Source organism: Rhineura floridana, chromosome 7 (genome assembly GCF_030035675.1).
Source record: "Rhineura floridana isolate rRhiFlo1 chromosome 7, rRhiFlo1.hap2, whole genome shotgun sequence".
In the NCBI taxonomy this organism is placed as follows: Eukaryota; Metazoa; Chordata; class Lepidosauria; order Squamata; family Rhineuridae; genus Rhineura; species Rhineura floridana.
In genome coordinates, this window is record NC_084486.1 from 111,540,401 (window position 1) to 111,564,390 (window position 23,990).

Sequence of the window (23,990 nt, forward strand, 5' to 3'; positions counted from 1 at the left end):
TTAAGGTAATTAATGGTCAACATTTTAAATTATGAATGAAAACATAAGGTTTTCCTAAAGAAGGAATGAAGATATACAAGGGACATTATACATGCCTGTGCTCAGAAATGCCATATTCTGTTAGATAAACCACTGATAAATTGAAGCTATGCAAAACTGAATTAATCTGTTGACCGTTGTTGCTTCTTTTTATCAGTGACTAGGACAGAGCACTGGTGTAGTATAATGGTTAAGAGTATGAGGCTATGAGCCAGAATGCTTAGTTCAAATCTCACCTAAGAACGTATTGAGTAGCCATAAGCAAACTATTATCCTTCACCACCACCCCATCAAATAGAATGACAATGTTATTGATCTGCCATGTAGAGTTGTTGCAAAGATTAGAGATTATGTATGTGAATTGGAGCTGGTTTATACGGAGCCAAAAAGCTAGTCCATCTAAACCAGTGCTTAACAATTCAGGGAAGGTTTTACATCTCTGCTCCCTGAGATTCTTTTCATTATAGATGTTGAGGCCTGAACATGAAACCGTCTGTATGCAAGGTGTGGGTCCTGCAGCTAACTACATGCAGCATTAACAGCATAATTACTAATCACGTGTATTTTTAAAGAATTAAGTACCAAGTACTGCCAGGGCACATGGTGGTTGTAGGATTGTTATCCAAATTGCAGTGTGCAAGAAGGGGAAGTTTAATCCTTCCTTCTCCAGCGGCAATCTTGGTGAAATCTACCCCCCACAAGATGGTTAGCAGTAGGGACAAAGCTCCCATCGAATGGGAGCTCTTTCCCAATACTAATTATCATTCCAGTGAGTGAATTTTACCAAGATTGCAGATGGTGGCAAAAGGCTTAAAATTCTCACCCCTACGCACTGCAATCCTAATAACAATCACCCTCCTGGTTTTTAAGTTTTAAAAATACCCAATGTGATTGCCAACATGGCTGATAATGTCACTTATAGCTAGGCCCTGGGAGAGAGAATGTCAGTGACTAGTTTAATATCACATGAACTTCATTACTGAGGCCAGGTCTTCCCATGGACTATATACCATACAAATTATTTTCCACTAGAGTAGGATATTTTGACAACTTGAGATCAGATTATACCTTTGCTCTCTTTTTGCCTGTCTCTCTTTCCCTTCTTTGCTGGCATGTGCTCTTCATATGGGTAAGCATCCTATCCCTTACCTCCATCTTCGTAGCTCTTGCCTCCCAGTACCATCACTTTGGAAAATGGAAATGGACTGCCTTCAAGTTGATTCCAACTTATGGAGACCCTACGAATAAGGTATTCAGAGGTGGTTTACCATTGCCTCCCTCTGAGGCTGAGAGGCAATGACTGGCCCAAGGTCACCCAGTGAGCTTCATGACTGTGGGGATTCGAACCCTATAGTGCCGCAGCTGTTACATTCTTTCAACCTCTCCAGACAAAAAGTGAATTGAAGATGGTGCTGTTGTCTAGAGCACCCACACTGTTCACTTTAGGGTTCACTTTAGCTTCATCAAAAAGTAGCCATTCTGGATGCACCCATCACAACTGCTTATTTTTCTACAATGAGCTAGAGAGCATGAAGCTGAAGCAATGAAGGCAGCAGGAAGGTGGGAACCCCGAGACCCCCCAATCATGACAAAACTGAGCCAACTACCCTTCATATATAAATATGTTCTATGGTACATACCTTGATGCACTTAAAAGTACTATGCCCACAATTCTGTGCATCATGTACAAGGAGGAAAGCTGGATGCTATAGCAGAAAATGATAGCTGGCAATCTAAAATGTCTGCCTTTGAGAGGACAGGAAAATGTGTTTCCATTATATGATTAAATTTAAACAACCACATTTACACCATATGGCTGCTTGTCATACGATAAGCCAATTAAACTTGTCGGGAGAGAGACAGAGGGAGTGTAACTCTGTTGATTCTCCTTGACCTCTCAGTGGCTTTTGATACCATCGACCATGGTATCCTTCTGGAGAGGCTTGCGGAATTGGGAGTTGGAGGCACTGCTTGGCAGTGGTTCCGCTCCTACTTAGCGGGTCGTCTCCAGAAGATAGTGCTTGGGAAACATTGCTTGACACCGTGGGTTCTCCAATGTGGGGTCCCGCAGGGTTCGGTTCTGTCTCCCATGCTTTTTAACATTTATATGAAGCCGCTGGGGGTGGTCATCAGGAGTTTTGGAGTGCGTTGTCATCAGTATGCTGATGACACGCAGCTCTGCTTCTCCTTTAAATCTTCTTCAGGTGAGGCAGTCGACGTGCTGAACCGTTGCCTGGCTGCGACAATGGACTGGATGAGAACTAACAAACTGAGACTCAATCCTGACAAGACTGAGATGCTGTTGGTGGATGGTTTCTCTGATCGGATGGTGGATATATACCCTGTCCTGGATGGGGTTACACTCCCCCTAAAGGAACAGGTGCGTAGTCTGGGAGTCATCTTAGACTCTTCCCTCACACTTGAGGCTCATGTAGCCTCGGTGGCCCAGAATGCATTCTACCAACTTCGGTTGGTAGCCCAGCTACGTCCCTATCTGAGTAAGGAGGACCTCTCATCAGTGGTACATGCTATGGTAACCTCGCGTCTGGACTACTGCAATGCGCTTTACGTAGGGCTACCTTTGAAGACGGTTCGGAAGCTACAGCTAGTGCAAAATGCGGCGGCCAGACTGCTAACAAGAACTAAGCGGTCTGAGCATATAACACCTGTGCTAGCCCGTTTGCACTGGCTTCCAATATGCTTCCGGGCCAGATTCAAAGTGTTGGTACTTACCTATAAAGCCTTATACGGCGCGGGACCACGATATCTGTCGGAACGCCTCTCCCGATATGAACCGGCCCGTACACTACGGTCTACTATGAAGGCCCTCCTCCGGGTTCCGACTCATAGGGAAGCCCGGAGAGTGGTGACAAGATCTAGGGCCTTCTCAGTGGTGGCCCCCGAACTATGGAATGGTCTTCCCAAGGAGGTGCACCTGGCGCCGACACTATCATCTTTTCGGCGCCAGGTTAAAACCTTTCTCTTCTCTGAGGCATTTTAATTCCTGTTAATTCTAAATTATTATATTTTGATTTTAGACTGTACAGTTTTGTGTACAGTTTTGTGTTATTTTTATTGTATTTTTAATGTTCACCGCCCAGAGAGCTGTTGCTAGTCGGGCGGTATATAAGCTTAATTAAATAAATAAATAAACTACATCCATGCCATGTAACAGAGGCAACAAAACACTCTTGGTATCACATGTGAAAGTTCTCTAAGTGTGCAAATAAAGTGCTGCAGATTCCAGAAATGCCACAGCAGGTTCACATTGTGGTCATGGCTTGGATTCAAGGGTGCTCATCAGAATGTGGTCATAAGAGCTCCATCCTCTAACTTCAACTGAAGACAAAACAATATCAGCTGCTGCCTTGAATTGATCACATTTATTCAATATTTTTTGAAATAAGCAAGAATTTTGAAGCACATAAGCAAATAGAGCCACAAACACACACACACATATAAATAAGATGCACTATGAGAAATACATAATATTGAAACAAAAATAATACTGTCCAATAACATTTGAGAGACAAACAGTTCAAATTAGGGGTTTTTTTTAACTCACACTATAAAAAACTTGACTTTTTAAAGAAAAATATAGATCCAATATAAATACCTGATCCTGAACACTGTGAAATAAATGGAAATTATATCATCCGCTCACTTCAAAGGTAGCAGGATCAATCTCTTTGTTTGCCTCAATAGGCACTTCACTTGATCGTTTTTACAAAGCTTACCTTGAATACTATTACAAAAATGACAAACATCAACTCAAGAGTATGTTTCAGCAAGTTTCAGGAACATAATGCAGAATTAGGTTAGTTAACCATGCACAAAAGAGGGAGAAAGCTAATTCATTCAGTTTCGGAATAATAATTTTTACTAGATTCCTTTTCACAAACACAAACATTTCAGACTTCATTTTTTCAGTAATGGATATATCAAGTTTTACATTTTTCCTAAGTCTACCGAGAATGCTGGCACTGTTATGTCATTGCTTAAGATATTGTATTCTGTCTGTAATAACCACAGAGGTTCATCATCTGAGTTTGGTAAAAGCACATACTATTGTTAAGATTAGAGCTTTCTAAAGCTGAAAGTACATTAAAAGGAAAACCATGAACTTCACAAATTCAGTTTTAAAACATTTTCCCCAAACTAAAAGCTGCAGAAAACTTGTTCTTAAATAATCTACAGAAAATTCTGGTGCAGCTGAACATTTTAAATTTCTTACACTTTCTTCATCTTAAAAATATTTGAATTAAATCAGTAGCCCATCCTTTTGAAAAATAATCCAAAAAAGAAGACCTGAAGTAGATTACAAATCTTTTGTTTTAATCAGTGTGACCAAAGGTTTGTCGTCAGGACTGTAATCTTCATAAGCAATTGGAGTTGCATCATACATTGCAGGTCGAGATTTCTTTCCAAACCTAAACCCCCCAAAGAATGAAAAGGAAAAGTGAAATTACAGACTGGTAACACATCCGCACTTGTGACAGTGATCCACTGATCCATTATTACATCAAAGAAATGTCAAGTTTCATTTGAAAAATCTACTCAAGTGCCAAGTATTCATGAAATGAGCACATAAGTTTAGAGAACAGGAACAATGCAAATGTATACAATCAGCATAACTACAACCTGAAGTTTCTCCTAGACTGTGCCACTTCTGGTGAGAGGTGGTGGTGGGAGGTTGCTGAATGTCTGAGTACCCCTCCTTGGAAAATATTCACTATACATACAAATCAAGTGCATTAAAGAAAATATTCCAACCTCGCCTTCTCCTTGGTTGGGTATTTTTCTATGCGTAGAACATTTCCCTATTTGTGGGGGACCATTCCAACTCCTAACCTGCATCCTGATGTGGTACAGTCCAGGACAGCACTAGGATATTGCTGACTATATAAACTGGTCAAAAGAATCTTATTGCGAGAGAGAAAAGAGAACTATTTAAATGCAAACATGTGAGCAATATAGATCAAAGAACCCTATGCCCCTAACACTTGTAAATATGACTAGTAATTAATTTCTATATTGTTTAAGTTGAATTAATCCATTAACTCAATTAGCATCAAAGTAGCAATGTGTAGTCTTTGATCCATCACCAATTCCCTTCCTGCTTAGAAGAGTGATCCCTAGGAGATATTCCTCAGAGAACTAATCTTCCAGTGAATGAGAGAAGAGATCAAGCCCAGCCTGAAAGGCTTTCTCTTCTTATTTAATAGCAGCAACAGGTCTACTAAGAAGCAGTCTTGCATCATCTTGTAATTAACGTGGTCTGCAATGTGTTTTGTTTACATATCAAGTGGGTATGTTAAGGACTTTTTACATTATGTATGCATCTGTGTTAAATGGTCTTGATCATGCACTCTTGCAAGAACATAACTTTCATTCGAAGTGCTCACATGCTATCTACTTCCAAGCAGAGCTTGGAAAAGTTACTTTTTTAAACTACAGCTCCCATCAGCCCCAGCCAGCATGGTCACTGGATTGGGCTGATGGGAGTTGTAGTTCAAAAAAGTAACTTTTCCAAGCTCTGCTTCCAAGCAAGTGCTAGATAGTCCATCAGACACTGGTCAGTGGGCCACTGGTGGACAAAGGCCTACCTTTGGCCTACCCCTTGCCCAATGAAAGGGAATTCCATTCTAGAACACAGGACAGGTTCTTCTAGGCTTATTTTCCCTATTGGAAAACAGTCAATTCTTCTGTTTCAGTGCAATGCAGAAATAATAGTGTTCCTTAATCTCTACAGAAAAAATGGACCAGTGAAAAAATGAACTAGACCCAAACGTTCAAAGGAAAAAGCATGCCATTATTATTCAAGTTCAGAACAGCAAGAAGTGTGAGACAGCAATTCCTGCTTGGTAGATTGTAATGAACGCTACACTTCTCCTTTGCCTAGCTGTTCAGCCATGAAGAAAGAAAAGACAGAGCAACTGTGTCAGAGGAAGAGCCCTGTTCAGTATAAAATGAACTATGGTAAATTTAACAGGACAGCTGATATTTGCTCTAATACAATACCTACTAATTTTTTGGGGCAAGGCCAGATTCTGGAAAAATAGAAATTTATTGTATTGTAAGCCCAACGCGTTTCAGCCTGTTAGTTTTCAGGCCTTCATCAGAGGCGATAAATGAAACAACAAGGATAAATTCACTCACATAAACATATAAAATCATACATATAAAAAATCTATGTATCAGTCTGTGACTTACAATGCAGGCTAACGAGAAGTTTGAATGAGCAGACCGCTTACAACAGTATAAAGTGATTTCACCGGTATTCTATTTCTGGTTGCTTATGTATATATACTGTTGCCCGCCTCCCCCAATCTCTGAGCAGTGAGATTTCGGGGGTCCCTGCGCCCATCCAGGGTTTGGTTTCCTTTGGGAAGAAGGTCAGCGGAGACTGCAGTGTCTTTATGAAATATGGTTTATTTATTTACACACATTCCAACCTGAGCTCAAGAATGGAGGGGTTCAAGGCATCAGCAGTCCAATATCTAGCTTTTCCATCTGGGTGCAGGGGCATCCTATAGCCATGAGGCAGAGGGATAGCCTCTCTACATGCCTGCAGCCCCAGCCATTCTCTAGAACACACTCCAAAACTACCAGCACAAAACTCTCCTCGGCTCCAGGAGGGGGGTGGGAATGCTCTCCTGAAGAGTTTCAATAACAAAAGGATCTTCCTGGCCCATTTCACCAGTTGCCGGGGCAACTAAATAGGCCCATTAACTACCTGGCCACTCTTATTATCAAAACGAAGGACTCACTGGCCAGCAGAGCCAGTTCCTCATTCCAGGGTACAGGATTCCAAATCAGGGTCTGGAAAGGTGACCCATAGAAATCATCCATTCCAACCCCCCATGCTCATAACAATACTCATGCCTAATGTTCTGCTTTTTGAGGAGTTTATACTGTTGTAAGCGGTCTGCTCATTCAAACTTCTTGTTAGCCTGCATTGTAAGTCACAGACTGATATATAGATTTTTTATATGTATGATTTTATATGTTTATGTGAGTGAATTTACCCTTGTTGTTTTATTTATAGCCCCTGATGAAGGCCTGAAAACTAACAGGCTGAAACGCGTTGGGCTTACAATACAATAAATTTCTATTTTTCCAGCATCTTGGCTTTGGCCCCTCCTTTTTCCTGGTTTGGATGCCAGCCACTTTTTGTTGTTGCCAGATTTAATTGGGAACAAATGTGATCATGTGCAGATAAGCCGTCTTTTCAAGCTGGATTTGGACGTCTTTCCAGTTATCCTGGATATACAGGTAATCACTGCACTTCTGTTCAGGTCAGATTAGTCCAGGAGCATGTACAGAATTGCATACGCGTGTGAAAAGAGCACACCACACATACAGCGAAGAAATGGGGCAAGGAAAAAAGTTATATCCCCCCTCTCCCCACCCATCCCAGTGCAACTGTTCTGATGAAAACCAGAGCCCCCAGCAGCCCTGTATGAAGCTGCCTGCTCTCCAAGATCATCTAGCGAGGCCCCCTGTGATGTTCCTATATTAATGTATATATGGTAAGTGTTGGTTGTTTAGAAGATACATGGTAAGTGGAGTGAAAGAGGGGGAGTGAATGGGCAGTAGAATGCTAGATGATTGGCTGAGTGTTTAAAATGGCTGAATGTATAAAAGGAAGAGTGAGAGTGGAATCTGGGGGGGAGAAGAGAACTGAGTGGGTTGCTTGGTGGGGTTTAGAGAGTTGTTTGCCAGGAGGGAGGTGGAGTTCGGATTAGTATTGAGTAAAACCATATGCTTATGTGCCTTAAGAAGAAATCTTGTTAATCTTGTTAGCTTTGTTATCTGTAATAAATACTTAATTTGGTTTACCAAAGGCCTGATCCTTGGCTGGGGTTTCACAGACCAGAAGGGAGGGTAAGGTAATGACCAAGGCTGAAGGGGAACTATAACAAATGGTGGCAGCGGTGAAGAGAATAACAATACCAGTATTCAGAGTCTCTGGGAATACTAGTATTGGGACGTTACTGGTGGTTGCCTAGCAGGGGGATCTGTTGAGATCTGTGCTAGAGCGGGGAGAGAAATCATAAGAGAGAGCGGTCCGGACTGGTGGAGTCCCTGGTGGTGCCTAGTGACAGGCAGTAACCACGCGCAGGTAGGAACCTGACAGGGAGAGCCAGGGAAGGACGCATCACACACCCCTCCTGAGAGTTAGTTGGTGAGGATACGAGAGGGACTTCCCTGCTGTGTCACTCAGATTGTAGCACTACCTGTCTCTTGAGGTTTGTCCCCCCCCCTCCACACATAACCAGTCTTCTGCCACTGTCTGAAATAACTTCTTTTCCAGCAAGTTTTTACTATATCTAATATAAAAACTTTTTTTTCTGTTTCATTTTCAGCCTTTTTGGTTTGTTTAATTCTTAACTTGCATTTTTAATAGATGTAATTTATTTCTTATTTAAATATTTTATATTGTTTTTATTGTAAGGTGCCTCAAACAGCAGTTTATTTATTTTTAAATAAACAAACAAGAACAGAAATATAAGATCCCATCATGGATATTCTGCATCAGATGTAGTCTGACTCTCAGACTGCAGGTAAGGACTTCTTAACACAGTAGAAAAACTCCTCCATACCAAATCAAAGAAACCCTGCACACAGAAATATTCTAGTCTAACCTTTTCACTGACATGCTGATTTTCTATGTGGTGGAGTCTCTTTTAATTTTATTTTTTACCTTGAGTGGGAGGAATATTAAATCCTATTGAGTCCTCACCTGCAAGTCTAAAGTGGTACTGTCAAGGCACAAGTTGACCACCTAATCTTATATTGATGAGAATATGCATGTCAGAGAATTCTGACAGAAATGGAAGTGCTTGTTCACCTATTCATTCCATGTCCAGAATGGAAATCTATCCAGCAAATACGATTGATACTTGCTGTTGTTGCTTTCAGACTACACACAATATGTAATTTATTACTTTTCTCCCATTTTCATTGTGTTTCCTTTGCACTGAAATGAATGGTGTGGAATAATATAATAAGAACATAATTAATCACATAATTAATTGTGTAAAATTCAGCTAGACAGTGACACAAGCAACATAGTTTTGTCAGAAGCCAAACTGCAGTGGAATGGAAACAATGCTGCTTGCAACAAACATAGGTCAGAACGGAAACTGGTGCCTTTTGTGTTTTAATATTGTATTTTAAATTGTTTTTAAAAGATGTGTTTTTAAATTTGTATATTTGTTTTAATGTTTTTAGTTACTGTAAACCGCCCAGGGAGCTTCGGTATGGGGCGGTATATAAGTACAACAAACAAACAAATAAATAAACAAACGTTTTGTGCATCCCTAAGCGAGACCCAAGCCTTTAATCCCAAACAAACCTGGCATGCCGGATGGAGGCAATGGCACTACTAAATTCACTGTCAATGCTCCTGCAGTTGTAAAATTCCTCATATGCAGGCCTAGATGAACCTTGATATTCGATCCGGCTGATGCGACAAATCCCCACAATTAGGATGATCAACATCAGGACAAATGCTACACACAAGGCTCCAATTATGATGTAGAGAGAATGTCGTGGCATGTTTGTCAGGCTCTCTGCCATGTGCCCAGACTTCCATTGCAAATCTAGAAGCAAGAAATATAATGATCATTGTTGATTAATAGTACTGTAAGGAAGTAGCATCACTTACTTACCCTACTTCTTCACACAGTGCATAGTTAAGCTATGGAATTTGCTCTCACAAGAGGCAGTGATGGCCACCAACTTAGATGGCTTTAAAAGAGAATCAAGCAATTTCATGGAGAATAAGGCTATCAATGGCTACTAGCCATTGTGCTTCTGAATACCAGTTGCTGGAAACCACAGGAGAGGAGAGTGCTCTTGCACTCAGGTTCTACTTGTGGGCTTCCCATGGGCATCTGGTTGGCCACTATGAGAACAGGATGCTAGACCAGATGGGCCACTGGCCTGGTCCAGCAGGCTCTTCTTATGTACATTCCGATTCACTCACTTCTAATGTTTCTGCTTGTCCTTTTAATGGAGTTTCATTGTGCATTAAAACCTAAGCTAGAAAGCGTGGAACTATTCTGAAACAGCTGTTTTGGTCTTGTTCCTTTCTACCATTAATTTTGCCCTTGGTTATTCCTAACAGAGAGGATACAGAAACAGTGAACTAAGGACAATTTTTATATCACATTTACCCTACAACTGAGATGCATAGAATCATAGAATAGTAGAGTTGGAAGGGACCTACAAGGCCATCAAGTCCAACCCCCTGCTCAATGCAGGAATCCAAATCAAAGCATTCCCGACAGATGGCTGTCCAGCTGCCTCTTGAACACCTCCAGTGTCGGAGAGCCCACTACCTCTCTAGGTAATTGGTTCCATTGTCGTATGGCTCTAACAGTTAGGAAGTTTTTCCTGATGTCCAATCTACTCCTCATCTTGCCCACACTTGCCTCTCTTGCTCTTGATTCAGCTTTGCTATCTACATCCTGGTGAGTCCCTGACAATGACGTCCATGCTACCTGTGTGATTGAGGAGTGGAGCACATAAGCCTAAAAAGGGTATAACATGGAGAACCCATCAGACAGTGGTGGAAGACACAAGCTCGGGGGGCTTCAGAAAATTGAGGGGAGCTAATAGAATGAGGTTTGACAGTGGAAAAACTACTGAGTAAGGTAGTTTGTATGAATTTTAAAGTTACATTTGGAAGTATACATGTTTATGTCTACTCATTATGTCTACAACTGTTCTTATGGTACCAATAGACATTGCATAAAGTGTTGTCCCCGGCATATCATCAATATGATCATCTTTTTTCTGAATCCTAGAACCTTATTTAAAAGCAGTTTCTATTTTGTTAATGGTTGCTTTAATATAATAACAAATTGTATTAAATATTTATTTATTTATTAATAATACATAAATAAATAGATAATGTATTTGTTATCACATTTATATCCCACTTCTCCTCCAAGGAGTTGAAAGTGGAGTACAAAATCCTCCCCTTCTCACAACATCCTGTAGAGTAGGTTATGCTGGCTCAAGGTCACCCAGTGGGTTTCAAGACTGAGTGGGGATTTGAACTCTGGTCTTCCAGGTGCCAGCCCAACACTGCTACACCTCACTAGCTGCTGCCTACTGCTATACTCAAAAGAATATATTTCAAATATTCTTTCTTCACTGGCCAGAATATTCCATAAATCCACGTTTCTTTGCTCTGTCAGGCTCTGTTCAACTGTTCTCCGATAAGCCAAACGTAGAAGAATGCCTAATGAGGCGGCAAACAAGGCACTTCACTAAAATGGGTCTGCTTTATTTGTAAGTCCAAGGTACATGGCTGATGGAAGCAAAACAAGGGATAAACCTACAGAGTAGACTCTCAAAAAAGGAGCATACCAAAATTATAGTTGTAAGTGTTGGCCTGTAATGTGTTCTGTGTGTCTCACAGAAAGAGGCTCTGGAAACCTGAAGCAGAAGAGTTAAGCAGAGCAAGAGAGTGTGCCAGGTCTGCCAAGGTCAGCAGCTGGTTGACAAGGGCAACCGCTGAGATAAGAAGGGGACTCAAGGCAGCTCTGGTGTGGGGGAAAGTTTGTATGGAAGGAGGACTGCGTTTGTTAACTTTAGTGTCAGTGAAAGACTCTTACAAAGTACTTTGCCTGGCCTGTATTATTCCGGTTCGGACCTGCTCCAGTGCCTCTGCACTGTACGGTATCAACACGCGCTGCAACAGTAAGTTGCTCTGGAAACCTTTTTATGACTAAACAGCTGGGTTAAACTGTTGTGTAAATTTATATAGATATTAGCAGAGAATGTCAACGGTCTGAAATGCATGTGTGCCAATGTGTGCGTTTACCTAACAAAGCAGGCTTTTACCCTGCATTGAGATCACTGAGACTTAAGATTTAGTAAAATAAGAAAAGCTACTTTATTTATAGAAATACATAGTAGATAGAAAGGCATACCTAGTTCTAACTAACTAACTAAGTTGGAGGCGCAATGCCCAGGTTCGGGAGTTGCCCTCATGGCTCAGGAGAGAGAGAGCAGAGACAAAGGTGTCTCCTCTCTCTTGGACAGTCGAAGAAGAGAAGAAGGGAAAGGGCAGAAGACATAAGGGCTCTGGGGGATTTCCCGGCTGATAGGACTGGCGCTCCTGCCGAAGCCCTGGCTAATCTGTGGAATGCAGAGATGACCCGGGCTGTTGACACGATCGCTCCTGCGCGCCCTCTCCTCTGCAGAGCTCATACAGCTCCTTGGTACACGCCAGAGCTGAGAGCGATGAAACAAGATAGGAGACGGCTTGAGCGGAGATGGAGATGAACTCCCGACGAATGCAATTATGAGCTGGTTTGTGCTTCTACCAAGCTGTACATAGGAGCGGTGAGGGTGGCGAAAAAACAACATTTCACCGCCACTATTCAGTCATCTCTCTCCCGCCCAGCGGAGCTTTTTAGAGTGGTCCGAGGTCTACTCCATCCAGGCCTACAGGACATTGTAGATACATCGGTGGCCCGCTGTAATGAGTTTGCTGAGCACTTCCAGCACAAGATCTTCTGCATTCGCCGGGACCTAGACTCCCATTTAATAGCAGTTAGTCCTAATGAGGTGTCCAGAGCACAGTCTTGTCATGTTTTGATGGATGAGTTTCAGTTGGTTCAGTTCGAGGACGTGGACAAGGTGCTTGGACAGGTACGTGCAACCACTTCGGTACTGGATCCTTGCCCCTCTTGGCTAATAAAAACTAGCAGGGATGGAACAGTTGGCTGGGCCAAGGAAGTGATTAATGCCTCTTTACGAGAGGGAGTGGTCCCTGGCTGCCTGAAAGAGGCGGCGGTAAGACCACTTCTGAAAAAACCTTCCTTGGACCCAGAGGATTTCAGCAGCTACAGACCAGTGGCAAATGTTCCATTCCTGGGCAAGATCTTGGAGCGAGTGGTTGCTGACCAGCTCCAGGTGCTATTGGATGAAACCGATTATCTAGATCCATTTCAATCGGGGTTCAGGCCTGGTTTTGGCACTGAGACGGCCTTGGTCGCCCTGTTTGATGACCTATGTCGGGAGAGAGACAGAGGGAGTGTAACTCTGTTGATACTCCTTGACCTCTCAGCGGCTTTTGATACCATCGACCATGGCATCCTTCTGGAGACGCTTGTGGAGTTGGGAGTTGGAGGCACTGCTTGGCAGTGGTTCCGCTCCTACTTAGCGGGCTGTCTCCAGAAGATAGTGCTTGGGGAACATTGCTCGACACCGTGGGTTCTCCAGTGTGGGGTCCCGCAGGGTTCAGTTTTGTCTCCCATGCTTTTTAACATCTATATGAAGCCGCTGGGTGCGGTCATCAGGAGTTCTGGAGTGCATTGTCGTCAGTACGCTGATGACACGCAGCTCTACTTCTCCTTTTCATCTTCCTCAGGTGAGGCGGTCGATGTGCTGAACCGTTGCCTGGCTGCGACAATGGACTGGATGAGAACTAACAAACTGAGACTCAATCCTGACAAGACTGAGATGCTGTTGGTGGATGGTTTCTCTGATCGGATGGTGGATATATACCCTGTCCTGGATGGGGTTACACTCCCCCTAAAGGAGCAGGTTTGTAGTTTGGGAGTCGTCTTAGACTCTTCCCTTTCACTTGAGGCTCATGTAGCCTCGGTGGCTCGGAATGCGTTCTACCAACTTCGGTTGGTAGCCCAGCTACGTCCCTATCTGAGTAAGGAAGACCTCACATCAGTGGTACATGCTCTGGTAACCTCGCGTCTGGACTACTGCAACGCGCTTTACGTAGGGCTACCTTTGAAGACGGTTCGGAAGCTACAGCTAGTGCAAAATGCGGCGGCCAGACTGCTAACAAGAACTAAGCAGTCTGAGCATATAACACCTGTCTTGGCTCGCTTGCACTGGCTTCCAATATGCTTCCGGGCCAGATTCAAAGTGTTGGTATTAACCTATAAAGCCTTATACGGCCCGGGACCATGATATCTGTCGGAACGCCTCTCCCAATATGAACCCGCCCGTACACTACGGTCTACTACGAAGGCCCTCCTCCGGGTCCTGCCTCATAGGGAGGCCCAGAGGGTGCTGACAAGATCTAGGGCCTTCTCAGTGGTGGCCCCCGAATTATGGAATAGTCTCCCCGAGGAGGTGCGCTTGGCGCCGACACTACCATCTTTTCGGCGCCAAGTTAAGACCTTTCTCTTCTTTGAGGCATTTTAATGTAATTTAATTTAATTTTAAATTGTTGTAATCTGATTTTATATTGTACAGTTTTTAGATACTTGTTCTATTAGATTGTGTAATTTTATTGTATTTTTGATGTTCACCGCCCAGAGAGCTATCGCTAGTTGGGTGGTATATAAATTTAATAAATAAATAAATAAATAAATATCAGTATGCGACGGAAGGAAGTCAGAGCATCACAGGTAAAGGTAGTCAAGCCTAGCTATCTGGAGGATCTAACTCTATCTCCCTTCTGGAACATGAACAAAAGAACAAAACAGGAGTCGCTCTTGCCCCACTTCCAACATAAACATGCTTTAATATAAAAATAAATGGCTACTTTTCTTTCTCTATCCCTAAGGCCACTGAAAGGGTAAAACCACTGTAACTAGGGACTAGTCTTACACCAGCTCATCTAGCTTGTCTCTGACTGCCTCTCCATCAGAGATCTAACTACTGAAGCACTAACTGTCATTGAGAGTGTTCTCTTCTCATTTCCCTTCTCCTTTTTGTGCTATATTCCACAGGTGTGACAAGCACCTGTAACCAAGATCTTGAGGGCTTTAGAAATCTGGATTCAAACTATGATTCTGAAATATTTGTTATTATGCTGCATAATCAATAGTAAGTAATAAAAGCATACGGTTCCTACAATATATTCCTTTCATATAAAGTCATTAAATTACCTATTATTATTATTATTATTATTATTATTATTATTATTATTATTATTAAATATCAAGGCACTGCATAGATTATTATTATTATTATTATTATTATAGGATTATTGCATGTCTCAGGATATTAAATCCATCTATCAGTCAGCCTATTATCTACCACCTAAAGAGACTGTCACTCACACCCAGATTATTTCCTCAATTAAGTACACATGCCTATTTTAGCCATTACTATTTTCCCCCTTGAGCAGGTCTCCCAGGCTTTATTCCTTTATTTATTCATACATTTAGTATACTGTTCTTCAGCTAAGAAGTTATTCTCAGATTACTTCCAGTGTATGTTAAAATAATGGCTTGGATTCTAAGATAATTAAGGATGCAATCCTATACTTGCTTATGTGGGAGTAAATCCCACTGAACTTAATAGGACCTACTTCTGAGCAGATATGCACAGGACTATGACGTTAAGGAAGTTGACAGAATGAAAGTGTGGAAGGAAAACTCCTCAAACATTTGATTGTGCTCCAAATGACAGTTTATTAAAGAAGGCCAATGATATTGGGAGAGAGGTCACCAAGGACCGCCTCTGCCCAAAATATGCCAAGCAGAGCTTTATAAAGTGATTACATGTTATGCAGGTGTTACAACACAAAGCACATCTTATAACCATATACAGCAATACCTTTCACCCTTTGGGTGGTCACCTTTAACATTATTGGTCTTGCCCATCTATGTGCCAAGTTGGTACTTGCCTCTATCTGAAACCTGCTGGTTCTGTGTTTCGGCTAATGCCATCTGTTTGGCCACTGGGCTCCACATCCCATGCTGTGGCCACCCTGGGAGCTGATTCCCCTTAAATCTCCACACCATCCAAAGGTTCAAGCTTGCAGGGCAGCTTCCTTATTATTAAAAACTTAAACTTGTTATGTGAAATATTTCGCTGGACCACAATTTCCTCTGTCCCTTGTTTCAGTGCTTGTTTCAACTAATTCTGCTTTTATGCTGTATTATGACGCATCTTAATAATTCAGGCCTCTAATGAGAGAACACAAAAGCAAAGGCCTGAGCAAAAGCCTAATGAGTTATAATTTTGCTTTCAGCCCCCCCTTTTGAAACTAAGTCTCAACCGAGGATTTATAACTCATCAGAAGGGTGTAATTTCTGGGGGCTTTTTAAACCTTCCCCCATTACTGGTTCAGCAAGCATTATCCATTATTATTATTATTATTATTATTATTATTATTATTATTATTATTATTATTATTATTATTATTATTATTATTATTATTATATGCTTACTATCTAAAAGATCTCAAAGCGGTTTACAATAGAATACACAAGGTACAATAAAAACACATCAAATTAATTTACAAAGCAAAATACAAAAACAATACATAAACAATATCCATATACATAAACACAGTATGAAAGTCAGAATTCACCAAGAGAAGCCCATAAGCTGCCCTCCCCTCTCTATGAAAGTGTCAGAAAACTGAAATTATGTTGACCACGGAGGACGACGACAAGCAGGTAAAAGGTTATCGCTCCCCAGGTTCAGCTTGCCACCAATTTCTCTTGCCTCTCTTTCCTCCAGGGGAGAGGGCGGTGGGAGCACCCGCTGGCTGCGAGGCTCCAGGACTCAAACCTCAGCAGGCCTATGTGTCCATTGTTCTGAAGGTGGAACATCTCCCCAGGAGGCAGGTTGTGATCAGAGAATAGGACGGGCTTTTGGGGGCTAAAGAGGGCGGCCATCGTGTTGATGTTGATGGGGGATTACATGTTGTTGACCACTGAACCGCACTGTCACTGAGTTTGTTTTCCATCAAGTCTGAAAAACTGTAGCTAGGGGGAGTTATGTCTTTGCCCAGTCTGGGAACGGACAGCCAAGGCCGTTGCTATGGTAACCATCGCGATAGACTGGGAAAAGTTCTAGCAGCTATCTGTGTAAGCTGAGTCTTCTGTGTATTGCCTCTGAACTGAGAGGTTGTCTTCTGTGTTTACCTTTGGAGAGAGATGTACCAGAAGGGGGGTGACTGAAGAAACTCTACATGTATTTACTCTTAAGCCTTTGGCCGTAATGTCTTAATAAAGACTCTTAACATGATCTAATGCTCTGAAGAAGTTTCTTGCTCAACTTAACTCCAACGTAATGTATGCTGTTTCACGCAACAATGCACACACGTCAACAGGGTTATGGGCCCAGATCCACAGCGCATTACACGGGAGTAAGTTGCTGGTCTGAACGGCAGACGGAGTTCCAGAGCGCAGCTTGATTGATTGTACCAGACAGAGGTGAGTAACATGGCTGGAAACCTGTCTGGGGGAGGCTTGCCAATGGAAAGATTGACGGAAAAGAATTATGGCAGCTGGAAGCCGAGGATGCGGGCTTTGCTGATAAAAGAGGATTTATGGGACATTATAGATGGACCACCCCCCGCAGTATTGACCGCGGCCTGGAAGCGCAAAGATCAGAGGGCGCAGACGTTTATAATCTTGGCTCTATCGGATTCTCAACTGATGTGTGTGAGAGATGAGCCGTCGGCTAAACAGATGTGGGACGCGTTGCAGGATTTGTCCCAGGAATGGCAGCGGAGGCAGGAGGCAAAGGAGAAAAGTGCCGTGCCGAAGGAGGCTGTCAACAGCAGACAGGAAAACAAGCAAGAACAGCAATGGCTGAAGGCTTGTTATACCTGTGGGGCTCGTGGGCATCTTCAAAGAGACTGTGCAGTCAAGCGCAACTCCAGGGACGGAGGCTTGAAGCAGGGAAGTGTGAACTTTGTAAACTGAAGCCACAAACTTTAGCACCTGTTGACTGGATTGTTGACAGCGGGGCAAGCCATATATTAATCAAAGACAGAAGTTTGTTTTACACTTCAGAAGACGTGCAGGATTTTGTGCAACTAGCTGATGGATCGGCTTGGGGGGATGAGCAGCTATCCTCTCGTGCTGAGGATATATCTCCAGGGGGTGGAGGGATCCTTGTAGTGGGTGATTTGATCATTAGGAACATAGACAGTGGGGTGTGTGATGGGCGTGTAGACCGCAAGGTGTTTTGCCTGCCTGGTGCGAAGGTTGCGGATATCGCCTGTCGTTTAGATAGTTTGGTAGACAGTGCTGGGAAGGAGTCAGTGGTCGTGGTGCACGTTGGCACCAATGACATGGGGAAATGCAGCCGTGAGGTCCTGGAAGCAAAATTTAGGTTGCTAGGTAGGATGCTGAAAGCCAGGACCTCCAAGGTGGCTTTCTCTGAAATGCTACCAGTTCCACGCGCAGGACCAGCCAGACAGGCCCAGCTTCACAGTCTCAATGCGTGGATGAGACGATGGTGTCGGGTGGAAGGGTTCGGATTTGTTAGGCACTGGGGAACATTTTGGGACAAGCCAGGCCTGTACAAAAGGGACGGGCTCCACTTGAACCAGAATGGAACCAGACTGCTGGCACTTAAAATTAAAAAGGTAGCAGAGCAGCTTTTAAACTGACTGAGGGGGGAAACCCGACAGGAGCTGAGAAAGGTCCGGTTCGGAATAAACCTCCCCCCTGGGATAAAGACCAAAGAAATGATGAAATTTTAAAAGGGGTAGGCCTAGAAGTAGGCATTATGAGAGCAGGGGCACAGCATATAAATTCAGAAGAGCAAAATTACCACAGGCCTAACCACAAGTGCCAAAGACACTTGAAGAGAGACACTGCTTACAAGTGCCTGTACGCTAATGCTAGGAGCCTCCGAAACAAGATGGGAGAACTGGAGTGCTTGGTCTTAGAGAAGAGCATTGATATAGTGAGCATAACGGAGACCTGGTGGAATGGAGAAAACCAGTGGGATACGGTTATCCCTGGATATAAACTATATCGGAAGGACAGGGAAGGACGTATTGGTGGCGGAGTCGCTCTATACGTGAAAGAAGGCATTGAATCCAGCAAGCTCGAAACCCCAAAAGAGGCAGACTCCTCCACAGAATCGTTGTGGGTGGTGATACCGTGCCCCAGGAGGGACTTAATACTGGGAACGGTCTATCGTCCCCCTGATCAAAATGCTCAGGGAGACCTTGAGATGAGATATGAAATTGAGGAAGCATCCAAACTAGGAAATGTGGTAGTAATGGGTGACTTCAACTACCCGGACATAGACTGGCTGCATATGTGTTCCAGTCATGACAAAGAAGCAAAGTTTCTAGATATTCTAAATGACTATTCCCTAGATCAGTTGGTCATGGAACCGACCAGAGGGACGGCAACCCTGGACTTAATCCTCAGTGGGGACCAGGACCTGGTGCGAGATGTAAGTGTTGTTGAACCGATTGGGAGCAGTGACCACAGTGCTATTAAATTAAACATACATGTAACTGGCCAATTGCCAAGAAAATCCAACACGGTCACATTTGACTTCAAAAGAGGAAACTTCACAAAAATGAGGGGATTGGTAAAAAGAAAGCTGAAAAACAAAGTCCAGAGGGTCACATCACTCGAAAATGCTTGGAAGTTGTTTAAAAACACTATATTAGAAGCTCAACTGGAGTGCATACCGCAGATCAGAAAAGGTACCGCCAGGGCCAAGAAGATGCCAGCATGGTTAACGAGCAAAGTCAAGGAAGCTCTTAGAGGCAAAAAGTCTTCCTTCAGAAAATGGAAGTCTTGTCCGAATGAAGAAAATAAAAAAGAACATAAACTCTGGCAAAAGAAATGCAAGAAAACAATAAGGGATGCTAAAAAAGATTTTGAGGAGCATATTGCTAAGAACATAAAAACCAACAACAAAAAATTCTATAAATACATTCAAAGCAGGAGACCATCTAGGGAGACAATTGGACCCTTGGATGATAAGGGAGTCAAAGGTGTACTAAAGAACGATAAGGAGATTGCAGAGAAGCTAAATGAATTCTTTGCATTTGTCTTCACAGTGGAAGATATAGGGCAGATCCCTGAACCTGAACTAACATTTGCAGGAAGGGATTCTGAGGAACTGAGACAAATAGTGGTAATGAGAGAGGAAGTTCTAAGCTTAATGGACAATATAAAAACTGACAAATCACCGGGCCCGGATGGCATCCACCCAAGAGTTCTCAAAGAACTCAAAGGTGAAATTGCTGATCTGCTAACTAAAATATGTAACTTGTCCCTTGGGTCCTCCTCTGTGCCTGAGGACTGGAGAGTGGCAAATGTAACGCCAATCTTCAAAAAGGGATCCAGAGGGGATCCCGGAAATTACAGGCCAGTTAGCTTAACTTCTGTCCCTGGAAAACTGGTAGAAAGTATAATTAAAGCTAGATTAACTAAGCACATAGAAGAACAAGCCTTGCTGAAGCAGAGCTTCTGCAAGGGAAAGTCCTGTCTCAGTAACCTATTAGAATTCTTTGAGAGTGTCAACAAGCATATAGATAGAGGTGATCCAGTGGACATAGTGTACTTAGACTTTCAAAAAGCGTTTGACAAGGTACCTCACCAAAGGCTTCTGAGGAAGCTTAGCAGTCATGGAATAAGAGGAGAGGTCCTCTTGTGGATAAGGAATTGGTTAAGAAGCAGAAAGCAGAGAGTAGGAATAAACGGACAGTTCTCCCAATGGAGGGCTGTAGAAAGTGGAGTCCCTCAAGGATCGGTATTGGGACCTGTACTTTTCAACTTGTTCATTAATGACCTAGAATTAGGAGTGAGCAGTGAAGTGGCCAAGTTTGCTGACGACACTAAATTGTTCAGGGTTGTTAAAACAAAAAGGGATTGCGAAGAGCTCCAAAAAGACCTCTCCAAACTGAGTGAATGGGCGGAAAAATGGCAAATGCAATTCAATATAAACAAGTGTAAAATTATGCATATTGGAGCAAAAAATCTTAATTTCACATATACGCTCATGGGGTCTGAACTGGCGGTGACCGACCAGGAGAGAGACCTCGGGGTTGTAGTGGACAGCACGATGAAAATGTCGACCCAGTGTGCGGCAGCTGTGAAAAAGGCAAATTCCATGCTAGCGATAATTAGGAAAGGTATTGAAAATAAAACAACCGATATCATAATGCCGTTGTATAAATCTATGGTGCGGCCGCATTTGGAATACTGTGTACAGTTCTGGTCGCCTCATCTCAAAAAGGATATTATAGAGTTGGAAAAAGTTCAGAAGAGGGCAACCAGAATGATCAAGGGGATGGAGCGACTCCCTTACGAGGAAAGGTTGCAGCATTTGGGGCTTTTTAGTTTAGAGAAAAGGCGGGTCAGAGGAGACATGATAGAAGTGTATAAAATTATGCATGGCATTGAGAAAGTGGATAGAGAAAAGTTCTTCTCCCTCTCTCATAATACTAGAACTCGTGGACATTCAAAGAAGCTGAATGTTCGAAGATTCAGGACAGACAAAAGGAAGTACTTCTTTACTCAGCGCATAGTTAAACTATGGAACTTGCTCCCACAAGATGCAGTAATGGCCACCAGCTTGGATGGCTTTAAAAGAAGATTAGACAAATTCATGGAGGACAGGGCTATCAATGACTACTAGCCATGATGGCTGTGCTGTGCCACCCTAGTCAGAGGCAGCATGCTTCTGAAAACCAGTTGCCGGAAGCCTCAGGAGGGGAGAGTGTTCTTGCACTCGGGTCCTGCTTGCGGGCTTTCCCCAGGCACCTGGTTGGCCACTGTGAAAACAGGATGCTGCACTAGATGGGCCACTGGCCTGATCCAGCAGGCTCTTCTTATGTTCTTATGTTCTTATCGCAAAAGATTGTGGAAGCCCGAGGTCTGGTGAGATTTGACAAGTTGGGAATACTGTCAGATTGTTTGTTTGTACCAGAACTGAATCATAACATATTGTCTGTGAGAAAACTGGTGAGTTGTGATTTTTCAGTCTTGTTTCACAAAGACCAATGTTATGTAATGAGGGGAGATCAAGTGTGTTTGCAGGGAAGCCTTAATGATTCACAGTTTGTAATAAAGAGCAGTCAAGCAGGGTGTGCTGTGTTAAACGCTGAGGCACAGGTACATCAGGGCTGCGTCCATGAATGGCATCAAAGGCTGGGGCATGCAAACTTTGACACGATTAAGAAAACCCCAATGTACAGTGAAGACATGCGTTTAAGAGATTGTGGACAGTTAATGGATTGTGATGCATGTCATAAAGCTAAAATGACTATTGCACCAATAAACCGGGAGGCTGAAAGAACCACAACAGCTCCCTACCAGCTAGTTCATGTTGATTTATCAGGGCCAATAAATGCTTCACGAGGAGGTGCGAGATTCTTTATGGTACTGGTTGATGATTTTACGAGATATACTCATCTTTATTTGCTGAAGCAGAAAAGTGAAGCAGAGCAAAAGCTGAAACTGTTCATTAAGAGAATCGAAACTCAACATGGCACCACAGTGGGGGCTATACGCTCGGACCAGGGGGGGGAATTCACGAGTAAAACATTGAGTGACTTCCTTGAAAGTAAGGGAATAAAACAGAATTTCACTGCCCCATACAGCCCGTTTTCCAATGGAACTGCAGAGAGAAAAAACAGGGTGCTTCAGGAAGCAATGAGAGCCATGCTGATGGATTGCAGTTTAGGGAATTCTTTTTGGGCAGAAGCAATTCTTTATGCGAATTACATTCACAATAGGGTATTACACAGTGCTCTTGGAATGTCTCCTTATGAGAAAATCACTGGCAGAAAACCGAAAATACAACACATTCAAAAATTCGGGGCAAGATGCTGGATCCACATTCCACAGGGAAAAAGGAGGGGCAAGCTTGCACCGAGGGCGCAGCAAGGTTTTGTTTTGGGATTTCAGAATGCATATTTCAGAGTTTGGTGTCCAGAAACACAGCAGTTAATTCTGAGCAGAAGCATTAAAGTCTCAGAAAAACCTTGGGATCAAAGGGAAACAGTCATTCTTACAGGGTCAGATGACACACAATCACAAACATTTAAGCCAAATCCAGACATAAAGGTGGAGGGCACACATATTCCTCTCAGGGATGCGTTAAATGAGCTCATTTGTGGGAAACGTAGATCGAAGAAACGCAAGGCTGAGGAAATGGAATCTCCTGCGCAGGCTGTGCCAAGTACCAGCTCAAGTGGGGGGGATGGAAGGGCAGACGCTCTAGTGCCTTTAAGACGTTCTACAAGATCAAATATAGGCAAACCGCCAGAAAGATTCACTGTGGGATTAGTGACCAGTCCTGGAATGCACAAACTGGTTGAAATGGATCCTGACACGTTATATATGACATGTGTTCAGCCAAAGTTTGATTGAATAAAGTGTTAGCTAAATGTACAGAGATGTTTTGAACTGTACTGAAATGTAAGCTGTATTGCAAGATGTATTGGAGAAATGTATTGTTGTTATTGTTGTAATGAGTTACAGACATGATGGGAAAAAGGGGGGATTGTTTACCATTGAACCGCACTGTCACTGAGTTTGTTTTCCATCAAGTCTGAAAAACTGTAGCTAGGGGGAGTTATGTCTTTGCCCAGTCTGGGAATGGACAGCCAAGGCCGTTGCTATGGTAACCATCGCGATAGACTGGGAAAAGTTCTAGCAGCTATCTGTGTAAGCTGAGTCTTCTGTGTATTGCCTCTGAACTGAGAAGTTGTCTTCTGTGTTTACCTTTGGAGAGAGATGTACCAGAAGGGGGGTGACTGAAGAAACTCTACATGTATTTACTCTTAAGCCTTTGGCCGTAATGTCTTAATAAAGACTCTTAACATGATCTAATGCTCTGAAGAAGTTTCTTGCTCAACTTAACTCCAACGTAATGTATGCTGTTTCACGCAACAACACACACACGTCAACACATGTGACCCCCACAATAGGGAAAATCAGAGGCCCACTCTGCCTTTTCTGCATAGCTCCAGTGACTGGTCCTGTGGCCAGGAGGACCTGCCTCCGAGGGCCCCCCCCCGAATCTTCCTTGCTGGCATCTCCATCTGCACTGGCTAACTGGGCGGCCAGCAGCAGCAGCAAGAGGAGGAGGTGGTGGTGGTGGTGGGAGAAGTCCAACCTCAGCCTCTCCCGGGTGCGCATCCTCGTTGTGGCTCCACATGGGGTCTCTCCAAGTCCGTCGGAGCGTGTAAGCATCATTTTGTGCTGTGTCTCGAGCAGCTCCTCCAGCTC

At 43.2% G+C, this 23,990-nt stretch overlaps 1 protein-coding gene and 1 long non-coding RNA gene across 3 annotated transcripts in view; one reads left to right on the plus strand and one right to left on the minus strand.

Annotated features, from left to right (window-relative positions):
* Nucleotides 1-3,412: 3,412 nt before the first annotated feature.
* Nucleotides 3,413-23,990, minus strand: part of DNER (delta/notch like EGF repeat containing) — a 213,232-nt gene continuing 192,654 nt past the window's right edge. For both annotated transcript variants that reach the window (XM_061636867.1, XM_061636868.1), the window contains exons 12-13: nucleotides 9,401-9,647; nucleotides 3,413-4,469 (exon numbers count right to left, since the gene is read on the minus strand). In XM_061636867.1, the coding sequence (XP_061492851.1) occupies nucleotides 4,358-4,469; nucleotides 9,401-9,647 (359 nt within the window). In that variant the 3' untranslated portion in view covers nucleotides 3,413-4,357. The remainder of the gene's footprint in view (nucleotides 4,470-9,400; nucleotides 9,648-23,990) is intronic.
* On the plus strand, nucleotides 11,380-17,010 carry LOC133389363 (uncharacterized). Its single transcript, XR_009764076.1, has 3 exons — nucleotides 11,380-11,757; nucleotides 14,763-14,859; nucleotides 16,507-17,010. It is a non-coding gene; the product is annotated as an uncharacterized LOC133389363 (long non-coding RNA).